The 14,344-nt window shown below is 38.5% G+C and overlaps 1 protein-coding gene across 5 annotated transcripts in view; it reads left to right on the top strand.

Annotated features, from left to right (window-relative positions):
* Positions 1-14,344, top strand: part of LDAH (lipid droplet associated hydrolase) — an 83,966-nt gene that overhangs the window by 422 nt on the left and 69,200 nt on the right. For 2 of the 5 annotated variants that reach the window (XM_084793039.1, XM_084793035.1), the window contains exons 2-3: positions 10,763-10,918; positions 13,804-13,947. In XM_084793039.1, coding sequence (XP_084649165.1) covers positions 10,765-10,918; positions 13,804-13,947 — 298 coding nt within the window. In that variant the 5' untranslated portion in view covers positions 10,763-10,764. Of the gene's footprint in view, positions 1-516; positions 595-8,184; positions 8,305-10,312; positions 10,336-10,762; positions 10,919-13,803; positions 13,948-14,344 lie in introns of those variants that run through there. The other 3 variants (XM_084793037.1, XM_084793036.1, XM_084793038.1) reach the window with 3 other exon arrangements.

The following is a 14,344-nucleotide window of genomic DNA, read 5'->3' as shown; positions in this document are numbered from 1 at the left end:
TAAGACTTTTTTCCCCCTTTATTCTTCGTTTTCCAAGCTGCAAATATGGCGCGCATTGTAATTCAATAGATTTCTCCAACTTGAGGTTTGTTCAGCTTCTTGAATCTGTAGATTTGTGTCCTTCTCAAATTTGAGATGTTTCCAGATACTATTTCTTTAAGTGTCTCTTTCAGTCCCACATTGTCTCCTATGGGGCTCTATGAAATTTAGGTCATTTGTCATTTGTAGTACAAGTACCTGGGCTATTGCTAGTATTTGTACTATTTCCCACTAATTCGGACTTGTAAATTATATGGATCTATGCAAGTTCTCTCATTGTATTCTCTGTGAACTCCACTCCACTGCTGAGCCCGTGCCATCAGTTTGTAGTCTCAATTTTAATTTTTAAATTTCTTGCTCTTTTTTCTTATATAGTATTTTCGGTAGCTTCCAGACTTCAGTGTGGTCGTACATTTTTCTGGTGTTGTGCTATCTTCTTAGCAGAATACTTTAATCAAGTCCTTTCTCATTTCTTAGAACGTATATTCCTAATGCCAGTCAACATTTTCTGAAACTACTTTGATGAGGAAGTCAGGATGTTAATAGGAGAGACTGGTAAGGTCATCATTGGCAAAATGTCACATCATTTTCTGGAATGTATGTTATGCTTGTCTCCTAAAAGCTCAAAATGCTTGTCAGTGTGCTGTGAACTAATGCTACATGACGAATGAGGCGAGGCCCAAGAAACCCTTAGGTAGCACTTGGGCTTGGAAATCAGCCTACATGTACTGCCAGAATGTATTAAAATAGGTCTCCAGAGTTTAGATAGGGATGATATGTTTAACCTATTGTTGTTTTGGAGCATTTGTTGTGAAGTTTATCAATAAAGGTATTTCCAGAGAACCTCTGTCCCAGTGAACAAGCCAAAGCTGGGTGTTGATTTTTCTTAGCTAACCCTACTTTGGAATGGACCAAGACTGACATTGCTGCGCTCTTCTAAATTCCTAACCTACATAATCTGTTGAGGGTATAACTTGTCTTAAGGCATTAAGTTTTATGATGGTGTGCCATGTAGCAAGAATAGATGGGATACTCTGTGTATCCTAGGAACTTTTTGTTTGTTTGTTTTGTGTTTGGAGACTTGCTTTGTAGGCCAGGCTGACGTGGAACTCACAGCGATCCACCTGTCTCTGCCTCCCAAGTGCTGGGATTACAAGCATGCAGCACCATGCCTGGTCCCTAGGAACTTTTTTATTTTTTAAACTGTAACAACAGTCAATGCATGTCTCTTGGAAGATATATATTCTGGAATTACTGGTTTCCTAATTAATTATCCTGATATTTAAGGTCTTCATAGGCTGAAGTGGGAGAATCCCAGCACTGGTCTGAAAAGTGTGTGTGTGTGTGTGTGTGTGTGTGTGTGTGTGTGTCTGTGTGTGTGTGTCTGTGTGTGTCTGTGTGTGTCTGTGTGTCTGTGTGTGTCTGTGTGTGTGTGTGTGTGTGTGTGTGTGTGTGTGTGTTGCTGCAAAGCTGTGATCAGCATTATACTTTATAAAGTTTTTTGGTTTTTACTGTTTTTTGACATAGGGTCTTCTGTAATCCAGGCTGACCTTGAGCTCCTGATCTTACCTCTACATCCTCAGTGCTAGAAGAATAGGCACACATGAGCCACAGCAGCTGGGTGTTTGGTTTTGAGGGTTTGTTTGTTTGCTTGATTCTGAGACAGTGTTATACCATGTAGCCATGGCTGGTCTCAAATTTAACATTTCTGCCTCAACCTCCCAAATTCTGGGATTATGGACATGAATCAACATACCCAGAAAATAGTTTCCATTTTGTATTCTTTGCCTCTCTTTGAAAGCCCTTTTGGTTATTAGCCATCTGGTTTTGGCCATTCTCTTTTATAAAGTGACCTTCTTATATTTTTCCTGGATTTTAATCGGATACTTCCCCCCACCCTTCCCTCTCCCTCTCTCTCTTCCCCTCTACCCCCCCCCCTTTCTGTCTCTCTGATTTGTAGAAGTTCCTTGCATATTCTGGATATGTACATGTTGGAGAAATCTATGTTGTATGTATAGATACTACACAAAAATATATAGAAAGATTAAAGATGTAGCTCAGTCATAGAGCAATTACCTAACATATTCAAGGTCCTGAGTTCAACCCCTAACCCAACAAAAAAAAGTAATTATATGTTCCAATAGATAGTATACAGAGAGATTAAGAAAATGACAAGAGAAATCACAAGGTAGAAGAACACTGTAAACCCACTCCCCCGACATACAAACAAACACAAATAATAATGACACATGAGTAGCAGTCAAGATTCAAATCTGTTCCCAGAGAATATCTGTAAATTGCCTTTATTATGTTTAGGAATGTCCATTATAATCCTAATCTCTCCGGGACTTTTATCATGAAGGGGTGTTGAATTTGCCAAAGGCCTTACGATAGTCTGATGTCCCGAACACTACATGTGTGTGCCTCTTCTGTTTTCTGACTATGCTCTATTAGTGTCTATTGATGAATGCAAGTTCTTTTTATTAATTTTTTTTTATTTTTTACATATACATTTATATCATTACACATATATACAATAAACTACCTATAGCAAGAAGAACTATGAAACAATCAGGAATTATATAAATGTTACATTCTTAGTGTTTTGGCTATTTGTATTTGGCAGCCTTGAAGAAAACGTCTTTCCTATCTTGGTGAGTCTAAAATTCTGAATGTAAATCAGTATCTATCACACCTCATCATTATCAACTTAAAACATCTATCTAAACCTAAAAACATCTTAACCCCTAAACTACTAAGCTTAATTGTAAAACTAAACTATCTGATCTTCAACCCATCAGAGACTTGAGAAGGGATAAAATTAATTACAAGGCGTGCAGGTTAGCAGCTTCCCACATGAGGAGATGACAGAGACAGTTTGCTATATGAACAGTCACCCACAACTCTCTATAATGTTGGAGCATCATCTTCAGCCTTTTGGCCCAATATATCTGACAGACATATTGTGAGGCAGAAACTATTGATTTCCTTACCCTGTCTTGGCAGAGTTTGGCCATTGACTCTCCCTGTATCCAAGCTTGCCCTTTTTTAGGCAGAATTCTGTCTGTGGCAGAAATGAGGATATTTTGCCCAGTGGTTTGTTTGTCACATTTGAAGCCATCACCGTAAGGAGCTTCTTTGATGCTCATCATCCTCTTTGAGGTAGGCTGGGTGTTGCCAGGAGGTAACCTGTCTCATTGTGAATGAATCTTTAAAATAATAGAAAGCATTTTAAATGCCATATTCTGTATGTCTCTGAGGTTTTTGAAGACCTACCTTATCTATTTTACCTTACCTTTCTATAGAATCTACCTGTTGCACCCTAGATGTATATTCCTGTGATAAAAATAAACTAGTAAGTGATATGACCACGATTTGGTCAAGTAACAATTAACTTGTATAACTTATTGATCCTAAACAGCCATCTGAAGAAAGCATTTTAAAACTTCCTTTGTGGTTAAGGTGCACTAAAGCTTGTTTAAATAACCTTTGACCGTCCAAAGGTTGAAAGGTATGTTATAATGTAAACACTGGTCTCTTGGAAGCTTTATTGTTCTCTTTTAATTTTAAGATCTAAATTATATGTAGCACTCTGTGTTATAGTACATTCATTTTCTGTATTGATATCTAGTTAGCCCATGATGTTTGTTTAAAAGACCGTCTTTTCCTTACTTTCATCCCTAATAGCTGAATTTTTTTCACATTTTCCTTTTTCATTGTCTTCTACATGCAGACTTCCAGTTTGACCAGCATCATTTGTTGAAAATGCCTTCTTTTTTCCATTGTATAATTTTGACTTCTTCATCAAAAATCAGGTGCCCAGAGGAGTGTGTGAAGAACCTGTAAAGAACTGTGTTCGAATTTTGATGGGAATTACATTGAATCTGTAGACTGCTTTTGATAAGGTGGCCGTTTTTACTGTGTTAATCCAACCGACCCATGAGCATGGGAGATCTTTCTATCATCTAATATATTCTTCAATTTCTTTCTTTAAAGCCATAAAATTTCCATTATACAGGTCTTAACACTTCTTGGTTAGCATTCCCCAAGATGTTTTATTATTTCAGGCCATTGTGAAGGGTATTGTGTCCCTGATTTCTTTCTCAGTTTGTCATTTGTATATAGGAGGCCTACCTTTTGGGGGGGGGTGGGTTCTTTGGTTTCGTTTGGGTTTGTTTTGTTTGTTTGTTTAGTTAATCTTGATTCCAGCCACTTTGCTGAAAGTGTTTATCAGCTGTAGGAATTCCCTGATGGAAGTTTTCAGGTCACTTATGTATACTATCATATTGTCTGCAAATAATGACACTTTGACTTCTTCCTTCCCAATTTGGATCCCCTTGATCTCCTTCAGTTGTCTTATTGCTCTAGCTAAAACTTCAGTACTATATTAAAGAGATAAAGAGTGGACAACTTTGTTTCATATCTGGGTTTAGTGGAATTGCTTTGAATTTCTATTTAATTTGATGTTGGCTATAGACTTGCTGTAAATCTGTAAATTGCTTTTATTATGTTTAGGAATGTCCAATGTATCCCTAATCTTTCCAGGGCTTTTATCATGAAAGGGTGTTGGATTTTGTCAAAGGTCTTTTCTGCATCTAGTGAGATGATCATGTGGGGAATTTTTCTTTCAGTTTGTTTATATGGTGTATTACATTGACATATTTTTGTATATTGAACCATCCCTGCATCTCTGAGATGAACCCTACTTAATCATGATGGATGATCATTTTGGAGTGATCTTGGACTTGGTTTGCAAGTATTTTATTGTATTGAGTATTTTTGCATATCTAAAGGAAATTAGTCTGCAGTCCTCTTTATGTGGTCTGTGGTTTGGGTATCTGATAAGTATAGCCTCATAAAATGAGTTGAACAGTGTTTCTTCTGTTTCTATTTTGTGGAATAATTTGAGGAGTATTGACATTAACTCTTCTTTGAATGTCTGGTAGAATTCTGTGTCAAGACCATGTGAGATCTCTCCAGTGTTTGTATGTAGGTACTTAGTACCATGAACTTTCCTTTTAGCACCACTTTCATTGTGTACCATAGGTTTGATTATGCTGTGTATTCATCTTCATTGTATACTAGAAAGTCTTTCTTTCTTTCTTATGTCTGTCTTGACTCAGTTTTCATTCAGTAGAGAGTTGTTCAATTTCCATGAGTTTGTAAGCCATCTGTTGCTTCTGATGTTGATGACATCCAACTTTTAATATGTGGTAGTTTGATAGGATATAGGAAGTCATTTCAAATTTCTTTTATCTGTTAAAACTTGCTTTGTGTCCTAGTAAATGGTCAATTTCAGAGAAAGCCCCATGAGGTGCTGAGAAGAAGGTATATTCTTTTATGTTTGGGTGAAATGTTCTGTATATATCTGTTAGGCCAATTTGGTGTATAACATCTGTTAGCTCAATATTTCTCTGTTTAGTTTTTGGCTGGATGACATGTTCATTGGTGAGGGATGCAAGAGAGATGAAGTCTCCCACAATCAGTATGTGAGAGTCAATATGTGGTTTAAGCAGTACTAGTATTTCTTTTACAAAAGTGGGTGCCCTTGTGTTTAGAGCATAGAAGTTAAGAATTGAAATGTCATCTCAGTGGATTTTTCCTTTGATGAGTATGTAGTACCCTTTCCCATATCCTTTGATTAGATTTGGTTTGAAATCTATTTTAATATATATTAAAATGGCTACACCAGCTTGCTTCAATGGTCCAATTGCTTGAATATCTTTTCCTCCCTTTTACCCTGAGATAATGTCTATCCTGGATGTTGAGGTGTGTTTCTTGGATGCAGCAAAAAGATGGATTATGTTTTCTAATCCACTCTGTTAGCCTGTGTCTTTTTATTAGAGAATTGCGACAATTGATACTAAAAGATATGAATGACCAACAATTGTTGATTTCTGTTTGGTGGTGGCGTAATGTGTGTGTATGTATGTTTGTGTTTTCCTGGTTTTCTTCAGGGGATTTAGCATTTCTTCCAATTGTTGGCTTATGTTTTCCTTAAGAGATTTATGAATTTCCTCTTTAAGGCCCTCTATCATCTTCATATACTTGATTTTACGGTCATTTTCTGTGCTTCCACCATATTGGAATATTCAGAGTCTGCTGTGATAGGATAGTTGGGCTCTAGTGGAGACATATTGTGCTGGCTGTTACTGTGTTCTTACACTGGTGCCCAGGCGCTTGGGTGATTATAGGTCTACGTGTTGATTTCTGGGATTGTCTTTGTTGTGTGGCTGTTTCGTTCCTTGCTTTCTGTTTCTTCTCAGGACTTTGAGCGAGTGATAACTGTGTGTTGCCTGTTTTACTGGTCTGATCAGTTAGTGTGTTCATAGGGAATGCCTGCTGGTGTTGGAGGCTGGGATGAAGCAATGAGTTGGGGAGGGAAGGTCAGGAGAAGATTCCTGGGATCCCCAGGGCAGGTGGGAAAGGAGCCTGCAGCTAGTGACCTGTTGCAATACTAGCGATGAGCCTGAAGAACTGGGTCTGGGGGAACAGAAAGAACAGAGAAGGTCTGTGGGCAGACTCTGCATTCCATACTTTTTCAATTATATTTTTATAATTTGCTTTCTTCTTACTCATATTACATTTATTTCCTGTTGTACAAATCTTTTACACATTCTCGTGCAATTATTTTGGTGGTTACATGTTTGTTTGTTTGTTTGTTTGTTGTTTGTTTAATAGGAAAAGCTTTCCCCTGGCTTTTCTAATTGTTATCAGTGGAAGATTTTTGGAAGCAAGCTAGTCTGCTGTTGCAAAATCAGACTCACTATATTTTATACTTAAAAACAAACTTCAGATGGCTAGTGGTATTATTCAGTAGTAGAACATTTGCCTAGCATGTACAAGGTTCAATCCTCAGCACTACTCCCCAAAAAGAAAAAAAAACAACAAACAAACAAACAAAAACCTCCAATGAAAACCAGCTGCCAGTCTTGCTCTGCTGTTTAATACATATAGATAGGCAGCATATTGGAATTTGATATAGAGCTTCTACGAGTTTTCGTATTTCCTCCTCATGTTGTTTTTCTGTGGGGATTACAAACTTTGTGTGTCTGCCTCAAACCTTTAAAAAGTCAGTCTGTGCATGTCTAATCGCCAAAAATTTCACAAGTAATTTAGATACTGATATCCAGAAACTACACAGATCAATTTCCATTCAAGAATCAGGCACAAATAAAGTATATGTTCTGCTGTGTTTCGTGGTGAGACAGTTAAGGGGTGTGTGTGTGTGTTTGATAATGTGCACAAAGATTAACTTTTGAGGAAGTTTCAGAAGCTTCTTAGCCACCGGCTTTGTATAGTAAGTAATACAAGTTACTATTATGCATAGTTAATAAACTAACTCTTGCAGACTAAGGGGTAAAGTGAGTAAAATGTTTCCTGTGCAAAAAGAAGGACCTGAGTTTGGATCCCAAGTGCTCACTTAAAAGCTCTATTGTCACACCAGCACAGGGAGAGTGGGAGGGGGGACATGTGGGTCCTGAAAGCTTACTGGCCAGCAGTCCATTCAGTGAGAGGCCCTGTCTGGAAAATTTATGGTTCCAGAGAGCAGTAGACGAAGGTAGCTAAAGGTGATCTCTGTCCTCCATACATAGGCAAGACAAGTGAGGAAATGGAAAACCCAAAAAACCTCCCTGTTATGTCTTTTTTTTTTTTAATCCAATTGAAGACTCTCAAGACATCATCACTCAAGCTTTGTAAAAAGTTATCACCAGTTCCTACATGACTCTAGGAATTTTGAACAGCTAAAACAAGCAGCAGAAATTTGGATACTGAAACCAAATAAGATATACACACAGCTGTACTTTGTTCAGCAGTTCGGCTTTATTCTCATTGGCCTCATGCACTATGAATGGTGTATATACTTGTATTATAAATATTATAATAAGAATACTGCAGATATTATAGGTTTGATCTTCTAAGATTTATACTGATCAAATGCTAGTTTTCTGTTATACATATTGCCTGGGTTTGTATAAGATTAAGTTGAAGAAACTGTGTTGCTACATAAAATTCAAAATTCAGAAATTATTAATACAAATAAGCACCTGTATTTATAAAACCAAGTTTGCCTTAGTTGCACAGATTGCAAAATCACACTTGGTTCTCATCCAGCCTGACTTGATTCTTATCAGCGTGATTTAATCCTGGCCTGCCTATAGGCTGATGCTGAGGCTGAAGGCGGAACTGTTACTCTTCAACAACATAAAATTGTTATGTGTTGTGTTCTGTTGCTTGCAAAACTGAATCACCTCAAGTTATTAGGTAAGATTTTCTTTTCTGCTTTTACTGCTTGGTGTGAATAAGGCATACAAATGAAGGGAAGGAAAAGCTGCCTGGGAAACATGCTGGCAAGCTTCACACTTCTAGATCCTGTTTTGCTTGAAGTGTTTTACAATTGCAGTTGTGGTTTTTGTTTTCCAGTTTTATAGACTGTGTTTGAGTTTCATATCTACTTGAATTCATAAATCTTGAGGGTATCAGACTTCCAATATGTCACTTTCTTGGAATTAAGTAGTTAACAGATAGGTTTAATGACTGAACTTTTCTCTGGTGAAGGTGTTCTGTGTGGCCCGTGGCTTCACAGTCAGTGCCCTAACTTAACATTTTTATGTAAAGCTCCACCTAATTTTGTTTCTGACATATTATAAATGTCAGAAAACCTTCACAGATGCACTTACTGTGCTATGGTAGTTCCAGAGATGAGGCTACAGTGTCATTTACTAGTGAATCAAAATCAATCTGTATAAAAAGGTGAGTGACACTTATTTAGTCAAATATTTTGTATCAGGAGTGTTTTCCAGTATTTATAGCTTTTTTATTTTTCTAAGCATTCTTGCTTAAGAAAAAAATCAATTAAGCCTTTTGGTTAAATTTGAGATTTTGAATGTTTGTGTTTATTTCTTCTTCTTACCCAAATTCACAAAAATGACAGTAAAAATAACATAGACATAAACAAAGGGAATGAAGGGGCAACAGATCCTAAGACTAGAGAAGTGAAATAGGAATGTTAGATGGGGAGGGAAACTTAAAGGAAATTATCAAAGCTGTCTTGATGGAGCATGCTTGATCAGAATGCTGAACTATAGTTTATCTTTCCCTAATATTGAGTCATTATGCAATTGACTCTGCACAATGCTTTGTCACAATTTTCCTGATTGCGTTAGTGACCACTTGGGTTCTTCCATACTTTGGCTATTTTAAACCGCACCCCTTTCATCAGTCTTGCAGAAATACTTTAGTTATTTTTGTTTGTTTATTTTAGAATCAATTGCTCAAAAATAAGGCAAAGTGATTGCCTTTTATAGGTATTGTCCCATGCTATCAGATCGCTTTCCAGATGTATGGAATTTTCCGTTACATTGAACCCAGCCAGCATTTGCCTTAATTAAGATGGTCAGTCTGGGGAAGGACACTGAGTGCCTGCACTGAGTTTGAAGCTTAGCTGGCTACCTAACCAGTGTCTACTTGAGAAGGTGACTGTGGGCTGGGAAAATGAGAACACTTACTATGCAAGCATGAGGATCTGGGTTCCAGTCCCCAACATGTTCATAAAAGTCCTGTGTGGCCAGAATGCCTGTATCCCTAGCATAGGAGGATAGAGACAGAGTAAATCTCTGGAACTTCCTGGCTGGCTGGCCTAGTCAAACAGTGAGCTTCATGCTCAGTGACAGACCCTCCCAAGGGAATAAGGCAAAAGGCAGTAAGGGAAAGCACCAGTGTCCCTCTCTGGCCTCTGCATGCATGTGCACAGGTTCAGACACCAAACATGCACCACCAGAAGCAATGTTTGGAGGTCGCCACATAAGGAACTGTTTTACAAGGCCGTGCCACTAGGGCAGTTGAGAACCACTGGGTTAGAAGAAGGGAGTCTTGAAGAGTTAAGACTGGTGCCCATGGAAAGTGGGGCAGAAGAGGCAATGGAGGTGATTACTTAAATAATTCAGGGTCACCAGTTTGCATGTGTGACGTTATTCTGAGAATTATTTATGCTTGTTGCCTCATGTCCTAGCTGTTCTCTGCTTACGTCTTTTATAATTCAGTGACAATGACCTAGTGTTTCCATTGCACAAGACAGTGTGCTTACAGAATTTCTACAGAAGAGATGACTAAAGTGACCATAAGGGAGCTCAGTGGCTTCCCATCATGGGAGAGCTGAGCTTTTTCACCAGCCATTGCCAGGGGAATCTAGAGAAGCCGTGTCAGATGAGGCATGGAGCTATCAGAGAACTCCACGCTAGGGAGGTGGATGTCATCCAAGGGCACTGTCACTCTCAACAGGAGGCATGGAGGGTGGTAATCTGACTTTTTTTCCTGATCCTCTCTGGCCTTTTCATTCCTGACCACGTGACTGCCCTTGGGGCTGGTTTCAGTTTACCTTTCAATCTTTTAACGCAGATGGCTGGATAGTCTTATGTCTTTGACATGTCCTGTGGTGTTTCTTTCTAAGTGTTTTTGAAATTTTCCTTCTTACTTTTGAATATTATCTTTGGTTGGGGTTTTACATTATACTGTCTTTTGTGGGGGATGGAATGGGGGAGGATGTTGAGATAGGGTCATCTGTAGTTCACACTAGCCTCAAACTCTGTGTAGCTTAAGAGGCTAACCTTGAACTCATTCCTCTGCCTCCTGAGTGCTGAGACTATAGTTGTGAACCACCACACCTGTCTTTTGCTGGCTCTGTATTTTGTTTCTTACCATCCCCCTTCACCCTTTTATTTAGAAATGGACTCAGAAGTTCAGGAACAAATCCCTATGCAAGAGGAACTCTTTCTCTGCAGTGGAGTTGAAGCACAGGTTATAAAATGTGGGCCCTGGACTAACCTTTTTGATGAACAAGGTGTCAACAGGCCAAAAGTGCTTATCCTCATTATTCCAGGTAAGTCGAAAAGTCACAGATACTCAAAAGCTTTGCTTTCAGAATTATGGCTGGTAAACTATGGAGAATCAAGTGGAAATGCCGGTAAACTATGGAGAATGAGGCAGAAATAAAATTACTACCAATAAGAACCCCGGTTACTACTGTGGGTGTGTGGTTTCAGGTCTCTTTCCACTGCCATCTCTTATATCACCTACTATCTAGAGACACCTACCTTGTCTTATGGAGAAGGTACCACGTGCACAGTTTGTAATTTGCTTTGTAAATGGTTTTTTTTATATTTACAGCTTTATCAAAGTTTAAGTTTTTAACAACTTCTTTCTACCTTTTTAAAGATACTTATCTGCTTAGATGGAGCTTTTATTCTGGGACTTTGATCTTGGCAAGCTGTGACTTTACTATGTCACTGTTAGAGCTATCTGTTTGGTTGCAAGCAATAACCTTTGGAATCGTGTTCTGCCTGTCACACATGGCAAGACTCTTTTGAGTTCTGCTTTATTTTCCATATTTATTTGGTTGTACAGATCTTTCCATCATTGTGTAACTGGTCAGATTATCTTTCCCTTTAAGATTATTTAAAAAAAAAAACAGCTCTGCCATGCGGCATGCTTCATTCGGGAGATAATCTTTCACTCTGGAAGAAGACATCTGTTTCCTTCTTCTGCCTTAGATGGTTAATTAAGTGGTTCATGTCATTCCTAAGGTCAGTAAGGCTCTTTGCCCTACTGGTCGGCAATGAGCATCTACCTGAAGCAGGTTCTTCTGAAGCTTAGCCTGTCTGTGTCCTCTGCCTTTGTGTGTTTTCTATGTGTATTTATGTCCCTGTTCATAGAATACCTTCATATCTGTCCTTACTGTTTATTTTTTATCCAAGGCACTTTTTTTTTTGCCTCTTCTTCATTTGCCTTCGTAGTTTTGTTATTTTATTAAGGGGGGGGGGAAGCTGGAGAGATGGCTCAGCAGTTAAGAGCACTGACTCCTTTTCCTGAGGTCCTGAGTTCAATTCCAGGCATCCGTATGGCAGCTTACAACTGTCTATAATTCCAGTTCTAGAGGATCTGACACCCTCTTACAGACATACATGCAGGCAAAATACTGATGCAAATAAAATAAATTATTTTTTAAAAAGAGAGAGAAGAGAACCCTCACTTAACTGATTTTTTAAAAATTGGGTTTTTTTAGTTCCTCTTGTTTCTGTAGATTCAATATCATTTCAGTCAGAATCACAAAGAGATTTTTGAAAGTGGAACTAAACTAAAGTTGAGACCAGCCTAGAAAGTTTTAAATAAAGAGAAAGGTTTGCTAGTTACTAAAACATGAACATGTGTGCCTGCCCGCCCCCCCTGTGTGTGTGTGTGTGTGTGTGTGTGTGTGTGTGTGTGTGTGTGTGTGTGTAAATGTGTACTATGAGGTGGGATGTTTCAACAAAGGAGCAAATGACAAAATAAATAAATTGAATCATTTGATTGAAAAGTAACAAGTCCCTCTAGAAATTTAGTGTTGGATCAGAAGATTCTTTAGGCAAGTATGGGAGGACATGTTATATAATTCATGGCTTCACAGAACTGGCTATTACATGGAAAGGAAGTTGACTGTGCTGTTCTATTTCATGCTAAGCAACATTCCTATTCTGAAGATTTGCATTTATAAAGATGAGGCAGTGCCACTCACGGACACCATGGGTGTACAGCTTTTGTTGATGGTCCCTTTTCCCCTTCCCTCATCTTCAGCTGCACAGTGTCCAGGAAAGTGACCACAGAGCACATCACTACCATTGAAAACGTTTTTATGTTACTTGGTGAAGGTGCCTGTTAGCACCACCATAAAGCCTTTGGCTGATGAAACCATTACAGAGTACTATGGCAGCGAGACAAGTGCAAGTGGGATAGTTAGCATCTATGTAGCCATTACAGTGTTTCAGAGTGGTGTTGAAATATGTTATACGTCTATAAGTTCACTTACCATCATGTATATTTGTCCATGATTCAATTTCGTGGGTGAGAAGTAAAGCACAGAGGGAGTAAATAACTTGCCAGAGCTTCCAATCCATAGGGAAAGCCAGGGTCGCAGCCCAGGCAGCCCACGGTCTTAACCACTTTACTGTACTGCCTGTGTAAGGAACTGCAAGGTATGAACATTGGATGCCAATTATGACTTTTATTCCATTGTCACAGACCATGTTTAGCTAAAGTAAAGAAAACCTGGCAGCATGAAGAAATAAGTAGGTATCTATGGACAGGACTACAAACAGTGAAGAATTTATACAGATAATGATTATAGGCTAAACCTCCCTTACTTCATTATCTTTCACTCTACAGATGTATCATTTTGATTATTCTGTTTCTCTGTACCAAACTCATGTCAAAAATACCTTTTGCATACATACCAAAAAATTACATGTAGTGTATATTTCCATCAGTGACCACACACACACACACACACACACACACACACACACACACACACAAATACTTGTAACAAATGGCAAGCTAACACTGAATAGACTCCTTTAAGTTTTCTAAGAGTCTAATGTTGATTTGACAAACCTGGAGTTGTTTTTGTTTGGTGGTTGTTGTTTTTGTTTGCTTCATTTTAGTTTTTGTACAGCTTAATAACTGAGATGGTCTGATTTTGGAATGCCATAAAGACAGGATCAGTGGTTTGGGGCTTTATCCAGGTAACAGTAGGAAGCCACATAAGGGTGATTTTAAAGGATTCTTCTGCACTGATTTGTGGCTTAAAGATCTTTCTTATGACACCTAAGTGTGAGTCTGACTGCTACTGATGGTTTGTAGAGAATGGTGTGAGAAACGTTTTCCGGCCTGCACATCACCTTGCACAGGTCTGTTCCTCTTTCTAATCTAGAGTCTTTTTTTTTTCCCTAGGTAACCCAGGCTTTTCCCCTATTTACCTGCCGTTTATGAAGGCCCTGTACTGTATGATGAACAACCGCGTCCCAATATGGGTAGTCTCTCATGCTGGGTTTTATTCAGCTCCTAAAGACCAGAAGATTCTTACAGCACCAGAGGGTATGTCCTTGTAAACACCTTTTTGATTGGCATTTGACTACTTGTGTACTCATGTTTCTAGAAAGCCTGTTAGTATTTACGTTTCACAAGTGAAAGCAACTGCTTGTGGCTTTAGAGCCCAGGGGCCACATTTTTATAATTTTAGAGATAGTTTCTCTTCTGCAGGTAATTTTCTTAAGAATTTGAGCAGATCAACAATTTAAGCATGAATTGCCTTTACTTTGTAACTAATGACCAGCCATATATTTATTGATAGTATACTTCCAGAGTTGACTAGAAGAAATTCTGAAGGGAAAATTATAAGACAAGATCTCTAGAGATACGTTCTCCCTCCTGTTCAAAGAATAGTGACGCGACAGAATGCCCTGCTGGTTATGAGAAAAGCGCTGTAAAGGTT

Source organism: Acomys minous (genome assembly GCF_964271855.1).
Source record: "Acomys minous genome assembly, chromosome: 8".
Lineage (NCBI taxonomy): Eukaryota > Metazoa > Chordata > Mammalia > Rodentia > Muridae > Acomys > Acomys minous.
Note: the sequence above shows the minus strand (reverse complement) of the source record. Positions and strands in the feature narration are given on the sequence as shown.